At 36.7% G+C, this 16,193-nt stretch overlaps 2 protein-coding genes across 9 annotated transcripts in view; one reads left to right on the top strand and one right to left on the bottom strand.

Annotated features, from left to right (window-relative positions):
* The window catches only part of DNTT (DNA nucleotidylexotransferase), a 164,406-nt gene that overhangs the window by 31,749 nt on the left and 116,464 nt on the right, over positions 1-16,193 (top strand). The window lies entirely within an intron of this gene.
* BLNK (B cell linker) overlaps positions 1-16,193 on the bottom strand; it is a 94,914-nt gene that overhangs the window by 76,290 nt on the left and 2,431 nt on the right. For 2 of the 7 annotated variants that reach the window (XM_048310449.1, XM_048310451.1), the window contains exons 1-2: positions 15,566-15,685; positions 10,961-11,023 (exon numbers count right to left, since the gene is read on the bottom strand). In XM_048310449.1, the coding sequence (XP_048166406.1) occupies positions 10,961-11,023; positions 15,566-15,673 (171 nt within the window). In that variant the 5' untranslated portion in view covers positions 15,674-15,685. Of the gene's footprint in view, positions 1-10,960; positions 11,024-15,565; positions 15,701-16,193 lie in introns of those variants that run through there. The other 5 variants (XM_048310453.1, XM_048310454.1, XM_048310450.1 and 2 more) reach the window with 4 other exon arrangements.

The following is a 16,193-nucleotide window of genomic DNA, read 5'->3' as shown; positions in this document are numbered from 1 at the left end:
TTCATTCTGGTGATTAAAGCTGCTAGCCATGACCATATTACTTCAATTATAGGATGGAACTACTTGTAGCTATTTCTGGTGCAATAAAAGTATAAAAAATGAAAAAAATTAAACTCTCTAATAATGGAGGATGCTGATGAATTGGATGGGTGTTTTTGCTAAATCTGTATTTTACATTCACTTATTTTTCTTGGAGGGGAGAGAAGCACAGGTTTTAAACTTCAGATATGCAGGCTTAGAAAATAAAATCAATTTAGAAACTTGTCCTTATAAATGAATGAAATAACCCATAGTGGTGTGTACCTCCTACATAAATCAAAACAGAAGTATTGTATTTTTAGTCTAGAAAAGTAAAACATAAAGTAATAAAAGTAAATTTTATTTTTACTTAGTACTTTCTACTGATTTTTACGTGACTCTATTTACCCAGCCAAATAGTATACCTGCATAGTATGACCAGATATCTTCTAGAATACTTAAATATGGAAAACCAAATTATATAATTTCTATTGCATTACCTGCCAAGTAAAAGACCCTGGCATTTTCCACTCTAATATGTTTGTTAAATGATTATGTCTTTCCACTATTATCCACATGTGAGAGGGGGAATCTGTAGCTCATTTGAATGTGTGTGAGGTGCACAAGATCAGATGGTGGATGTTGGGAGAGTTGTTGAACTGACTGATAACCAGGCTTTTGCAGAGTGTCTGTGACTCTGGGTACTGTTTAACATGACAAAAGTGGCTCTATTTGGCTTTAGCTGATTAAAATTAATGAATAGGGGTTACTTTGAGCTGAAGCTCAACAAAGGCAAAAATCGTATCCAAGGAACTCTTGATGTTGCAGATATACTTCATGTTATGTTGTGGAAATTCAGCTATTGTCTGCCAATATCAAATGATACCAGTTTTATCTGGGCTGACCAAATGGATATTTCTCGCATTTGGAACCAATGTGGTGGTTTGTGTTGGGATGAAAAACATAGGAAAACATAAAAAACCTCCTATGACCTAATTGTTGAGTTCCTCAGTTTCATATATTTCTGAATTTATTCATGAGCACAGTCACAAAAGTCCTTCAAGACCCAACAGAAAATGTAGCTCTACCCTGTAAAAATCAAGAATACTTAATTGGACAGGGAAAAGGAAGAAAGGATAACACCATAAATAATGCATGGTACAGTTCTAAAAAACACTGAAATTTTGTCAGTAGAGGACTTTCTGTTTGGAAAGTGTATATATGACCAAATAAACCCCAGGCTTTGGGGATGATACACTTGCAGAATTTATTTGCTCTTTTTTCCTACTGCCTCTTCAAAATTCGGTGCTGTGTTTGTACAGATGTATTTCAGATACTCTGAAACCACCTGAATCAAAAACATTCAGGTAAAAGATTGAGGTTTTGAGGTTGATTTGTTTGTTTGTTCCAGTGAAGAGTCTTTTTCACTTAGTGTGATGCTGGCACATAAGACATTTCTCTAATCTGCTTTTTATGTACTACAGGACCCAGACAATCTAATGCACAAATGAAGTGTTGCATTTTCCTCTTCACAGGAAAGTAGGGGTTAAGGGCAAATGCCAACATTTGCCTTGAGTAGTTCTGAGTGAGTAAAATAGGTCACCAGCTATAAATAGATAACATATGTTTGTAGTCTAATGCCTGTATTTTTTTTAACCAAAAATTTTTATGACTTGTTAGATTCGTTGTATCTCATCCTACATTCAGATGGTTAAGCACCTTGCCTACTCATATTATGCTGATTAGATGTTCTGGATGTCTACTGGGACATTTAAGTAAGTTTGGTAGAAAATCAACTTTTTACTCTATCAGAGTCGTACCATGAGAAATCAACCCCTGCGCATTTGTAAGGTTTTAATAGTTCTCAGTCCTATGCTTTTCAAGGACTGTGTTGCAATGGATGCAGAAAATAACACCTTTTAAAAGTGTAAATTGCATTCAAGTAGCAGGGGACAAAATAGTTAAACTGTTAATTGAAAAAACCCAGCTACACAGGAACATTGGAGGAAATAAATAGAAAAGCAAAGGAACAAAATAAAAGTCTTCTATAGCAGGTCAAAACAATATTAATAAACAATTTAAAGTATCTTTTGTAGGAATTTTGTGTCTATCTGCTTATTAATGTGAAGTCAAATGCTGCAGGTAAGAGTGCCTAGAGGAAATCAAGTATCCTACAAACAGGACCTGTGTTTCTGCATTTGACACACTAATGTGAATTTTGGATAGAATTTACTCTTCAGTATTCCAGGGGCCTAAAATACATGAAATGATTGAAATTCTTACTCTTCTAAGCACTGTTTTTGTAGGACCTCTGGGAATTCTAAATTCTTTCCAACATGCTTCTTCCTGAGCACCAGTGTGTGATGTGGTTTCCCAGCAGTCCAACCTAAACTTCAAGCCAGATTCCCTAATGGTAAGGTCTGCACTTGTGCACGAAATTGGCACTGGGAAAACTCATGAAAGATCTCTGCAACTGCATTTGTGTGTGCTTTGTTTTTATTTTTTAATGTGGGCAAATTCCATAAGTTTTTAGATATGGAAAGATTGATAAATATTTAATAGTGTTTTTTGAGCCATTCTAGGAATGGCTGGAAGCTTTTGCTCTTAGCAGTATGCTGGTTGTGCAAGACATCTGCTGATCATTTTAAATTAAAGACAATATTACATTGAAATTTAGCAGTCACTACATTAGTAGCAATCTATAGGGTTGGGTTAGTGTTCCTGTTTTGTTTGCTTTTTTTTTTCCTTTCCCGTAGAATCGTCCTTATTCAGAGCAGATGTCATCCTATAAAAAACCCCAGGATGGCTTCATTTCATTAAGGGGAAACTCCCTGACACTTGGTAACTTCATGGACTTTCATTTTAGGTGCGTTAAGCTTTTTAATATAGCCATAACAGCTCAGTCAGCATCAGCAAAATGTGCTCAGGTTATTGTGGGTTGTATCTAAATCTTAGGCTACAACTGTGTCTAAGTGAAAATCTACCAGCAGGACTGTCCTGGCATAATCGTCCTCATGTAACACCCCTGTGGTTGTTCTGTGGGGGTAACAGTGTACTTGTTTTGCTTTCATTCATGTCACTTTACAATTAGTAGCTTTGGAGTTGCAGTATCTAGACATGTTTTAACAAAAGGGTATTCCTTTCTCTGCTTTTTTTTTTTTTTTTTGAAATGCAAGTTCCTTTAATTTTTTTCAATAATTATTTCTAGCCATCTTTCATTTCTGCACTTAGGACTCCATTTAGTTCTTTGATTGATTAAGAATAGTAGGTTGAAATGTATCTCCTTGGAAATTTATCTCATTTTGGCACTACCATCACCCACTGCCTCAAGTAAAGTGTTAATATTCGAGGCCTTTCCAGGTTCCCCCTGTTTGGAATAGAGACTTTAGTCTAAAGTCAGCTGTACTTAATGCAATCCTGTTTTTACATAGAAAGCTCATAAAGTCCTTCCTTTCTGAACTCAGTAGAAACAGACAACTTAAAACTCCAGACTCTTCCCAGCCTATTCCCAAGGAGCCTTTTCTCCCTGCTATATTGTCTGGTTCTCACAGGATTTTCTTGTTTTCAGTGGAGTTGTATATGTATTCACCTTTCCAAACCAATGGAGCCCTAAGAGCTGTCCCTTTCTTGGAAAAACTCCTCTACAACATCAATTTTTAACCTTGTTCATGCCTTCTCATGAGAATTGCTAATATTCAGCTGGCTTTAGCCTTTACTGCAGAAAAGTTGATTTTCCCAGAAGCCTTCAGAAATCTCTCTCAGGTTAAGAGCACTATGGTGCCCCTCTTCACCTGCCTCTTTAAGGATAAAATAAAGACTGGAGAATTAGGAGTTTATTGCTTTGTATTGGAAACAGATAATGTGAAAGCAGTAGGACTAAATTCTGATTAGGCATGCTAAAGATTTCTGAAACGGTTAGCAGCTGGTATTTAACAATGGGGGAGTGATTATAGTTTCTGGCTCGATTTTTTTAAACATTACTAATGATTTTGGACATTAGTGTTGTGAAGCAACTTACATGCATTGTAAAATACCCTGATCTTTCATGAAGGAAAGAGTACTAAAGCAACCAAAATGAAGATTCTTCTAATCACAAATTCTCAAAAGAAGGGGTGCACTTTTGTAACTGGGATATTTGAACAAAACAGAAAGAGGAGGAAATTAAAAATTGCAAAACTCTGGACTTCTATTTTTCAGTTAAGGGCTTACAAAGTCCACATTAGAAACTATGACACAATGGCTTAATTTCCACAACTTCTCACATTCTTCTTCATGTTCCCCGAACTTGAAAGGTACACAAAACTTAACATTTAAAATTATCAGTAAACTTTAAGAACAAAGAATTCTGCATCAAAAGATATTCCTTTAATCCATATTTAATGTAATTATGACTAACATGACATTTAGAATTTGATTGAATTGTTGTGTGCTGGAGCTTAAAGACTGGAAAGCAGACAAGCACTTCGTATCCTTTGCAGCTACTGCATAAAACACAAAAAAATTATGTTCAAATAATTTCTGGCAGCAGCATTTGGAATATGAATAGAAATGCTCTTCTGTCACAGAAAATAAAATAACGGGCCACTCCTGCAATAAATACTTTTGCAGTGGCTCAGGATTTTTTACTGCAGGATTCCATTGCTAGTTTATGACATTAGACAATTTTATTAAATTGCTTTTGAGATATTTGAAAATACTTGGCAGGAAAATAATTCAAAATGATTGGATAAAATTCAGTTTCTAAGCTAACAATAATGGGAATCCAGTGATAATGATGTTTGACTTTGTATCTCAGTCTAATAATTTCTTTTGAGCTTTTTATTTATTAATATTCATATATGTTTAACTAATAACTTGATAGCTAAAATCACTTGTATTCTTGTGTGCCAAGAATGATGCATATCTTCATAGTGCCCTACATTTCAGAAATTATATATACATTCAGTAATCTAGCTTCATATTTCTTTTGCCTTTTTTTTTTTTTTTTGAGAATAAGGATAAATATGCAAATTTTGCTTTTACTTTACAGTTTCCTCATGCTTTGATGATGCATGAATGTGTAATACCCTTGTACCTTACGACTTCATTGAAGATGGTTGATAAGCAGAAGAGGTGCTAAGCTGTAAAATACCTTTCTTTAGCCCATGTCTCTTTAAGATGACTCTTTGCTTCTAGTTACTTGATAAGTTAAACAACATTTGTCTTCTTTCTAAGACATGTTCTTACCATTTTCCTCTTCTTGAAATGACTCTAAGTAACTGATTCTGCTTTCAGAAACAGTTTCCTATTTGGTTAGAAACAGTAAGAGCCAAAGCCCTCTGTAGCTGGCAGCTGCTGATGTTCAGGGCGACCTAGGGATCTGTTCTTACCTGTCCCTTTGCTCCCTCCCCCACTGCATCGCTGCAAGAATTGCTCGGGGGCGAAGCTTGCACTGCCCTACTCTTTGTTACATTTTCTGCCTTCTCTTTTAATGCTTTGCACCTATCTCCGTGGAGAAGAAACGATTTTCAGTTTCTACCTACCCTGAAAACTTTCATTTTAAGCGACTTTATTTTAACTGTGTTTTCAAAGTCTGTAAAGTACTTGCTAAAGGGATAGGTGCTGAGATCACTTGTCTTTGCATAAAGAAGACAAAGCGCTCAAGGTGCCCAGCTCCTGCTACTATCCACTCTTCATTTAGAAAGTGAGCACAGTCTGTAGAAATACCTGGAAATTGAGGCGTTTCTGAAAATGCACTTCTGATATCTAAGCCGCTTCTGACAGGAAACCTTTACATCTGAGAAGAATGGAAATGAGGAATCTCTGAAGGAGTGTAAATCCATGAGGAATGTCAGCAGGAGAAATTTCAATCCATGCCCCATAGAAAATAATTAAGGAGCAAAGGGAAGGAGAACCCTGGCTAAAAGAGGAGCAGAAACAAAGCACTGGGTGTTGGAAGGCGCTGAAGGCAAGGAGGTCTAAACGGGGAGCGGGCTCAGTCGCCGTGAAATGCAGAGGGGAAAGGTGACAGGGAAGGTGTCAGATGGTAGACAAATAGGAGAAAGCAATGTCAGAGGAATAAAAGCTGTGTAAAAATACAATTCAATTAATGTAGTTACGTGGCCTAATTAATTTTTGTAGCTGAAAATGTGTATTTTTGTAACATCAATTTTCTGTGGTGAACAATCAGGTTTTTTTGCCATGGTAACCTTCTGTGCTTGCCAAAGGTAGGACAAACAATGGGTATGCCAAAACATTAATATTAAAATTTTGTGTCATTGTAAAAAGCTTAGGGCTTTCTGAGATATGCAATATATTTTTAAACCCTGGATATGGACTTGTGGCCTTAAGGTGTCAACTGCCAGCCCAAGGGTGTGACTCAATAGTACCTGCGACTTGTACCATGTTTCTCTGAATTACCTAAGCTTTCTGTGCTTGCTTGACACTCAGGGAAAACACTGCAAGAGTCTTTTGGCTCTTTCTCAGAAGAATTAGGTTATAAGAATGTACTTAATAAGTCTTTAATTTCTTTTGTATATATAGGACCTAGAAAAGAATTTTTCTCCCCCCCTCTGGAAACTCAAGACATTCATGGTCTGAATTTTATTTGTAAGACTAAATATACAGGGATGGATGTCAGATCAATCTGAACAGAACCCAATGCTGGTTACCTTTTTTCCAAGACAATATCCAAGCAGCCTAAAACAATATTAATATCTTTCCACCTGTTCCCATATCCCATGCTGTGAAAATATCACTTGTAGCATTGGGAAATACTCTTTTAGCTGAAACTGGGGAAGGTGGGACTCTGAAGATTTTGGATAGCGACAGAGGAGTTCTAAGTGTGGTGTGTTTGGCTGCTCTGGTCACTATTGAAAGCAGATGTGGTTCCTGTCCTTTCCTGTCTGCTGCTTCTGCATTGCAGGGATAGGAGGGAGCACCCAAGTGAGATGAGAGTTGCTTTTTCTGGACAAGAGTTGCTTTTTCTCAGTAGCAATGCTGACAGAAATGGATGTCAAAGGACAGGCTTGGTGAGTTGAACCTGACAAGCTCTGGCAGTGTTTTACACTGGCACAGAGCCAGGAATCTCCCACAGGAAGACACAGGTTCCATTTTCTAAATATTATTCAGAAATCCCCTGTAGAGTATTGGTGAATAATATGGCTCTGGTTTTCTCCAGGGCATTCCTATTCCAGCCATGGAATTTGAAACACATTTTGAAAGAGCAAGAAAGAGGAGAAGTACATGAAAGTTGTTTAGAATCAATATCTGACAATTTTTGCTGTGTTAAGATTTCTTTTAGTAAATTTCCATATACAAATCTATTAAGAAAGTCTCCTATTTTCAGTTCTAAAGTTCAGGTAAAACTTCACTGTTTTTTATATCTTTTGCAATCTGTCACTGGGAATTCAAAACTGAATTTAAAAAAAACATCAAACAAGCAACCTACACTTAGAGGGAACTGAAAAGCAGGAGCACAGTGTAGAAAGTTCGAACATTAAAAGGCAAGAGAATATAATATGCTCTGTGCAATGCAGCTGTGGCTTAATGCTGATTTGCACATTAGGACTAGATTAGCATCACTCAGACATGAGCTGCATATTGAGTAACTATCACAAGTATGGTACTATTGATGAAAAATGAAACTGCATGGTGCACTTCAGATCTAATATACCATCCTTTTGTGTTTTTAGGTTCAACAGAAGTGTAAAGGAAGAGCTATTACTTCTAAATTTTTATGAAATGCATGTAATTTAGTTTCCTATAAAAGTTCAGTTTGATACTCAGTATGTTTATAAAACAGAATATGATATTACCATAAAAATGATTGGGTTTTAGCCACTCAAAGGCAAGAAATATTCAAAGAAATGACCATATAAATGTTGATTACTTCTATTCTGAAGGCAGTCAAATTGATTTGAGGTGTTGTGGCCAACTTATCACAGATTTTGTGGCTATAATGCCTGCATGACTTGACTTTGAACATTTTAAATTTCAAAAAGACCTTAGTCTTGATATATTTGTTTGATTCACTTTCAAATAAAATGCAATTTGCATTTGACATAGATATGTTGTGCAGGACAGCTCCCTAAGTCGTTTTGTATTAGTTCAGTGGTGAGCTTTAGGATAATTACCTTTTGCAGCATTTCCCCAACATTTGACAATATTTGTCTTTGGAAAAATTAAAAGGATGAGTGTCCTTGCTGAAAAACCAGGAAATAAAGGCACATCTGGTGGGTTGGTGTTTATATCTTTGATAAAATGCAGTGTGCTGGCTGCAGATCTTTCTTTCCAGGAAAGCTTCCCTCCAGTGCTGCCTAGAAGTGGGCTGGCACTGCCTCTGGGTGTTGGCATATCTCACTGGCACAAAACGCTTGTACTGCATATGCTTAAGGTGTCAGTGCCATAGCAGCGGTTTGGGGCAGGCTGGAAGAGTCACACAGTGAGAAGAAGGGCTTGTCTGGGAGTTGTGAAGGGTGGGATGGATAGGCACTGGGGTGGTTCCCCTTGGGCCTCCCTGCCTTCACAGGCACTCGGATGTGCCTTCTGCAGCTGTGATGGAAGAGAGTTTTTCAGCCCATGCAAAGGTAAAACAGTAACTTGTGCCTCTCTGAATGTGCAGTGGGGGAAGCTCACTGTGTTCTCATGTCAAATACCACAGAGTTGCTTTCTTCTTTGTCTGCCAGGCTAGAAGGAATTTTCATTTTTCTGGTGATTCCTAACAGATTTCATAGCAAAACCAGATCTGTATCTAAATATTCATCTAACATTGGCTAAACACACAGAAACACTGCACATGTATTGTGACATCTAAATGTGTGCACAGGGTCTCTATGCACACACAGCAGCAAACTTGTATTTGCTTTTTGAAAATTATTATGCAAAAGTAAATCTGTCACTTCTATTTAGTTGATGGCATCAAGCTTGTTCAAGTGTTTTGTTTTATGGGTTTTGGGTTTAGTTTTTTTGGTTCACTGCTGTGTATTGATAGATGGCCAGCTTTTCTCTAGTGATTCTGAGCTCAATATCCAAAGGTGATATTGAGCTTCTTTTTAGACTCTGCAGATAGCAGTAGAAGGAAATCATATGCATCTTATAACTGAAGGATAAACTGAAGTGCAAAACCTCAGATTCTTGCCAAAGGCAGCTAACAGACACATAACAGCTTCAGGGGTTTTGGGATTTTTGAATTCTGGAAAAATTGGCATCTACACAAAACAGTAGATCCAGTTAGGGAATCACACTATAAGTCATGCAGACAGAAATTCAGATTTTAGGAGTGGAAGTGTCTGACATCTGGTTACTCCACTGTATATTGCTAAGGTAGATTTACTAAGGTTGTGCTTTCTAAATCACACCTTGTAGCAGATAAGGAACATTTAATTTCTGGCATGGTACAGATTTCTTGTATATTAGGCTAGGAGCTTGGAATAAAAAACTTGACTGTTGATTTAATTACTTTTAAATTAATATATTTGTTAGCTTGTACATAGGAGAGCAACATCTTACAATTACCCAAATAAGGCTATTAATGATGGCAAAATATAGATATTTGAATTTTTTTAGTATTGTCATAATTCTGTTTCAAGCATGCAGATTTATCATGTTGACAATGCTACTGAACAATTCAATTAAAGAATATATAAAATTTGTAGGAAAGTTTCTACCAGTGTGTGACCTGTCTCATTTTTTCTATAGTGACATAAAAAAATGGATGTTGCTCATTGTATCACATGTATGATGCCATGTTTTCTGCAGTGCAAAATAATCTTTAAAGGTATTTGAAGAGACTACATAGTTTAGAGAACATAGTAGCAAATGCTTTCATTTTTAATCATACTACTTTTGTATTGCAGACTGTCACCGAAGGCCATCCATTGTTCTCCTTGCTTTTTTCACTTGTGTTTTGAATAGGTTACCACTAACATCTGAAATTACTTCTCAGATCCTTGTCCACTGCTGCTGTACAGCTTTATTTGCAGAAGCACAGGAAGCCAACACACCCACCCTTAGCTTTAACTTCACTGCCTTTCCTCCAGTGATGAAGACTACAGCACCTTTAGTGATCCAATTTATAGTGGATGAATGGGGAAGGAATCTGTATTTGAAAGCTTTGTTAACCCTACAACATTAGTATGAATTGTTGGTAAAACCCAGTTTTACTCTGTGGCCATGCTGCACCTGCAGTCTCATGAATTATGTTGCAGTACTGAAGCTCTCGTTAGCATAAACAGCAGGTATAACTCCTGGTGCACCCAGGAAACAATTTTGTTGAGCAATGAATTGCCAAGCAAACATAATATCTCTGTAGTGCATAAATACACCATAACAATAATTTTACCTTTAAAACAGGTCTAAAGGAACTTCTACTTCGATAGCTACACAAATGGAATCAGTGGTAGTGGAACTGCTGCAGTTCAAGGAGTTATTTTAGTCCCTTCTCCTAATTAGTTGCAATCAATTAAACACACTCTTATACAACAAATTCTACAGAGGTCAGGAAAGGACATTATCAGATTTTTCAGGCATTGTTTCCAGCATCTCTAAACTTTTACTATAAAATTCATGTATAATTCTGTGCTGGTAAATGTTCTTAATCATGCAAGTTTTATGGAAAAGCTTTTACATGAATGATGGCTTTAAAATATCTATATTGTTAAAAAACCCCACTACCTCCTTTAAGTCATATGTCATGAGATGTCCCCTGCCTCACCTGTGTGTTGATGGCTGATACTACAAATCTGCCCTTTCTCTGGAGCAGGGGAAGGACTGACTGAAATTTTTATGTTTTGGGATTCCTTGAGTCAGAGGTGTAAATCAACCCACTCAAATGCAAAATCAAAGCAATTGATGAAATGTGTATAAAGAAGGAAAATTTCAGGTTATTTCCTGGCACTGTAAGGAGTACAGTCCTCATGGTGAAATACACCTTAGTGAGAGGTCTTATGGAATATTTGCTTACCAAGAAATGAGATCCATTCATACACAGTTTTTCTACAACCGCAGCAGATTCAGGCATTCCAAACTGAGGTGAGAAAAAAGACAAGATTATTACAGTAGTATGAAACTTGACATTTGTAAACAAGCTAATTAAAATTTCTGTGCTCAAATACTTGGGGTTGTGGAAATTGTTATACTACTTGACAAGGATAATTAGAAAAAGAATATTGAGTAAGTGTAATGCTTAGGCAATGACTTTCACATATGAGATAAGACACAGTACTTCCTCTTTCTTAGGAAGAAAGATTACAGGGAATAAGAGCCAATAAACTGTGAGTGGAGTAGACAAGAAAAGAAATTATGAAGCAGCAAATGTCATATAAATGGAGCAAGGAGCCTAACAGAAGTACTGTGGATTGCTGTGGGGTAAGAAGCCAGAACTAGAAACAGGTTAAAAGGTATCTGAGGCAAAAGTTCATCAGTAGCCATGTCATCATCCCACATGCCTGTTTACCAGCCTCTGTTTGCTCTGGTGGCTGCTGGGCTTCAGCACCAGATACTTGGGCTGTGTCTTGCACTTACCATGATGATGGGCATTGCTGAATGAATTCAGATTCAGAAACAGGATTTCTTTTCTGTAATGTGGTTATGGTAATGGTGTTTTTTAAGAAAGTTGATGTTGATTATAAATTAAAATGAAACTGGCATGTCCAGAAATATTACACCTTGAAATAGAACCAAAGACTAAATATAATTTGGGGGGAAAAAAAAGCAGACACATCGGATTTCCTACTAAAAAGTAGAAAAGAATGGATCGGGGCTGAAGATGTCCTAAAAAATCTCAGAGTGTGTTAGATGGCTTAGTGCGGCTTTTAAAAGAAATGACAGTTATGCATGAAAAGTGACAAAAGTTTTAGAATTTTTTTATTTAAGAATATATCATTGTCAAAATGAGCTTTAGTATTTGTAATGCTTAGATGTAAATGTCTGTAGCAGTAGTGACCAAATCAGATACTAACAGAGAAATATTGGTGAAATAATTTCTTCTCATAGACATAGTTATGTGGCTTTTCTAAGATAATTCTTTATTTATAGACTACTTAAAACTGATCGTGCTTAAATATTCAATGTGTATTTTATCTACATTTTTGATATGAAAATGTCCTGTTCAGACATATATTCAGATTCTTTTTGGCCTGTTAGCTGATATGCCTGGGCTTATAATTTTTTTATCTACTGTGATTGGGAGAGTCCTGCTTGTTTGCAATACAGAATAGATCAAAATTCAAAGGAGAAGGTTCTTGTGGTTGTTGGACCAGTGGCTGGTTGTGGATTATGTTAATTTGCTATCAGTTGCACTGGTGGTGGTGGAGAGGCAAAGAATCAAGGCTATGCACTTTCTGCTCTTGGCTTTTGCCCATCTATTTCTAGTTTCTAGCTCTATCTCCAGTTATTGGTTTGATGAGCTGCTTTTGAGCCTTGCATTATGCTATTAATCAAGCTTTTGTGTAAGGGAAAAAACTTTTTTTACATGGTTAATGCATCTGACAAGTGGGTGTCTTGCTACTGGTGTTGTGATGACCATGGAACCTTTCATTTTCTTGAGATTGCCTTAACTTTTCTTGCAAGTACGTTAAGATCAGTACTGGGAGAGGGACCAGACTACATGGCAAATGGAGCCCAAGTAACTCTGAAAACAACATGAAGTATTTCAGTGTTGTTGCAATTACAGCATAGATACAAGATGACAGGAAGGTACATACACATGGCTAACAGGTCTCCATTACTGCCTTTGCTAATTAATGAGGAAAAACTCAACATCTGTATGGTTAATTTTTATTTAGTAGTTAATTTATTGATTTTATAAAAAATGCCTTTCATGAGGCTGGAAACACTTTTCAGAATGGGTGGTTAAGAATTTTTGTAGTCAGGACGCAAAAAAAATCTGTATCATTAAGACTTTTAAATTTAAGAAAGTGCTAAAATTACAAGGTACATATGTACATACCCATTTTCCATATATATTGTTGCACCAAGATGAATATACCTCTTCTGGAAAACTCAGCCTCAGTCACAGCACATGGAAGCTGATGCTACTTTCCTGAAGGTCAGTATATTGCTTTCTGTTCAGTGCTCACTGCTTGTTTATCTTGTGTACCTGTACTGCACACTACTCAAAACCTTCTCTGAATCCAGAATGATTTTTTATTTAAATCTGAGCTGTTCTCCAGCACTTATTATCCAAGTGCTTCAGGAACACTAACTGCTTTTTCTGAGACCACTCTCTGACATGAAAATTTCATTTATAAGGGGAGTTAAGATGCACGAGAAATAAAACACAGTATCCAGTGGGTTTGGATACCTAACTACAACTGTTTAGATCTAAGAAATAGAAATGTATATTTGCATATTCAATATTTTGCCATTTTTACCTTCTGAGCAGAGCTGCCACTGTGGTCATAGCTCTTGCCTCCCACTGCTGCAAGTCAAGCACTTGGGAAATGTCATGTTTTTTCTGGGTGACTTGCATATCTTCAGGTAAAATTTTGTACTGGGGCAGTAACAGGGTCTGATATTTCAAGGCAGAACTAAATCAACAGTACTGTGTATTTGTTCTCTGGTTTTCAGCAAGCCCTGGCCATGTGCACCTTACAATTTCTGCAATGGCATAGAATAATACAGAAATCTGCTGGTTTCTCTGCATTGGCAAAGGCAGGTTTTTGTCAATGGAAAAGGTAGTATGTGAAGAAGCAATTACAGGCTATCATGGTGTGCATGTGAAAGGTGGGAAATTCAGGCTATGGAGGTAATCCCAGTTCTGGCACATTTTAGTACTCATTTCTGCAACCTTGACAGCCTTTTTTTAGGGTTCATGCACATGTATGGCCAGTGCTGTGGTGAGGAGATTCAGCACAGCCCCCAGCATGTGGTCTGACTATGGAAATGATGGAATAGCTGGTGCTGAGGCTCTCTGGAGTGTTGGCAGTGGGAGCTGACAGCTCTGCCCACAGTGGCCACAGGCAAATGGCTGGGCCAGTCTTTGATACACAGAATGGCCAAGAACTTAATGTGGATATGCTGTAGTAATTGGTTTATTTAGCCACTTTGATCAGTGTTGTGAGTGTAAGCATATGCATTGACAGCTCTTTATAAAGTTGGAAGACTCACTGTTAACAAGTATGAAGCCAGTAGTTATGGTGTGCCTGAAATTTCCCTGGAAACCTCTGAGTTGTTGAATGATTGTTATTAATTTTCTGTCTTGTATTCTGCATAGAATTGCAGGGTACTTTAAAACCATTCTAACTTCTATAAATTAGCCTGATTTCCTTTAAGCTGAAAGGCTTTGAGCTAATTAATTCTCTGAGTAGCTGCTCACAGCTGATCCATTACCATTGTGGTGTGAATTAATTCCATGGAATAGGTTAGCTTTCTCAGGGTGAGAACAGTGGTCCACCTGTGATACATCTCCATTGTGAAACTGTTTGTGGTTTTGTTGTCTTTAAAATTTTTTTTAATTGAACATGAATAAGCATATGTATTTATACACAGACAAAATGAACAAAATAATAAAATTATAATTTTAAAGTGTGGCCTACTTTTTATCTGGGTACAAATGGAACTCCTGTGGGAAGACTTCATAGCATCATTGTGTTCCTTGACAAAGATTGTATGTTCCTTCAGTTGAAAAGGATGAGAAACCTTAATGACCATAAATTCTGACTGTTGGTGTAAAGAAGGTACTGGAAAAGATTGATGCTCTTACAGTTAGAATTAGGATAAACATAAGAAAAAAAGCCCTATATACAAAATTATATTCAGTACTTGCATAAAAACAAACAAAAGGGATATAAAATGAGACTATATATCCAATTGCAGGAATGGACTTTATAAGTTACAGGTAGAATTCTAAAACCTGAGCCATAGTGTTCAGTCAGTTATAAGGAAAAGATATGATAACAAAAAAAGGCTATTATAATGGAGGATATATTTTATATATCTGAGAGGAGATTAGTAAGGTAGTGAAAGATGTCTGGAAAGGAGCTTGGAATACTTTGTGCAATTCAGGTTATTTTAGATATACTAGAAAGGACATTGTAGAACAAAGAAATGTACAAGCCAACAAAGGAATGACTCAAAACCCCCCCAAAAGCTTGAGTACATTAAACTTAAACAACATCTAGCAACTACTGTGTGTATATATGCATTGAGAAGAAAAGATGAACAGTAGATTCTTATTGACATACTGTAAAATTTAAAGCTATGTTCAAATATAAAACTAGACATACTTTCTGTGAAATGATTATTTCTTTCCAGAAGGAAATAAATTTGGGCATGAAATACCTTTTCTCTTATAAGAAATATTCCTGTGAGCAACTTTTTTTTGTATGAGTTGTAATGTAGGAGATCTTAGCTTCTGCTGTGAATTAGATTTCTACAGAAAACAGGAGAGTAACAAAAAACTCAAGTTATATTAATGTAAGTGGTGATTAAACTATTTTTTTGTGCTTTTAAATATTTGTGCTAGATTTAGGATAAGATATTCAGTTTTCAAGAATAAATCCAGTAAGTGTTTCTGCTAGCTGAATATAGACTGAACTCTCTAAGTGTTACATAACAGATTCAGTACCTGTCTTAAGAGATCTGCAACTTGAAAAGCTGTCCAGTTCTCAAACTCCTCTTGAGATGGTAGTTTTGTGGTCATGCTTCTATCCAGGGAGAAAGACTTGATCTGCATGAGTAACACTGAACTCTTGCTTTAGTGTTTTTCACTGACCTGATGTAGAAATCTGAGGAGGAAGTCCTTTTTGCAACTTTTTTCCTGTTTGCTCACTTAAAGTGAACGCCTATAAAGGGTAATTTAGGAAGTATCAATGTTCTTGTGTGAGCGACTCCAGTATAAGGAAACTGGTTGTTATATCAACAAATGCCCATAGGTGTCATTACTGAAAAAGTGGAAGTGTCTCATCTGCTATCTTTCAAATTTTCCTGCATGTGTTTTCACTGTTAGAGTGACTGACAGGTCAGTTATTGGCAGTGAATACCTTTTTGCTGTTTTCTGACTTGGCAGAACACTGAATCTGGCAAAACTCAACTGGAATTTCAGAAACAAGATAGAAGCTCTTGCATCTTAAATTTGGCCTGCTCGGAATAATCTTCCAGGTGCCTGGCTGGCATATTATGAAAAAATTATGTTGAATTTCGTAGTGCTTTGTAGTGTTCAATGTTTCATAATGTTGGCTGTGAGTTTCTCCAAG

This window comes from Corvus hawaiiensis, chromosome 8, assembly GCF_020740725.1.
Source record: "Corvus hawaiiensis isolate bCorHaw1 chromosome 8, bCorHaw1.pri.cur, whole genome shotgun sequence".
Classification (NCBI taxonomy): domain Eukaryota; kingdom Metazoa; phylum Chordata; class Aves; order Passeriformes; family Corvidae; genus Corvus; species Corvus hawaiiensis.
The sequence above is the reverse complement of the archived record's forward strand: the minus strand, read 5'-3'. Positions and strand labels throughout refer to the sequence as shown.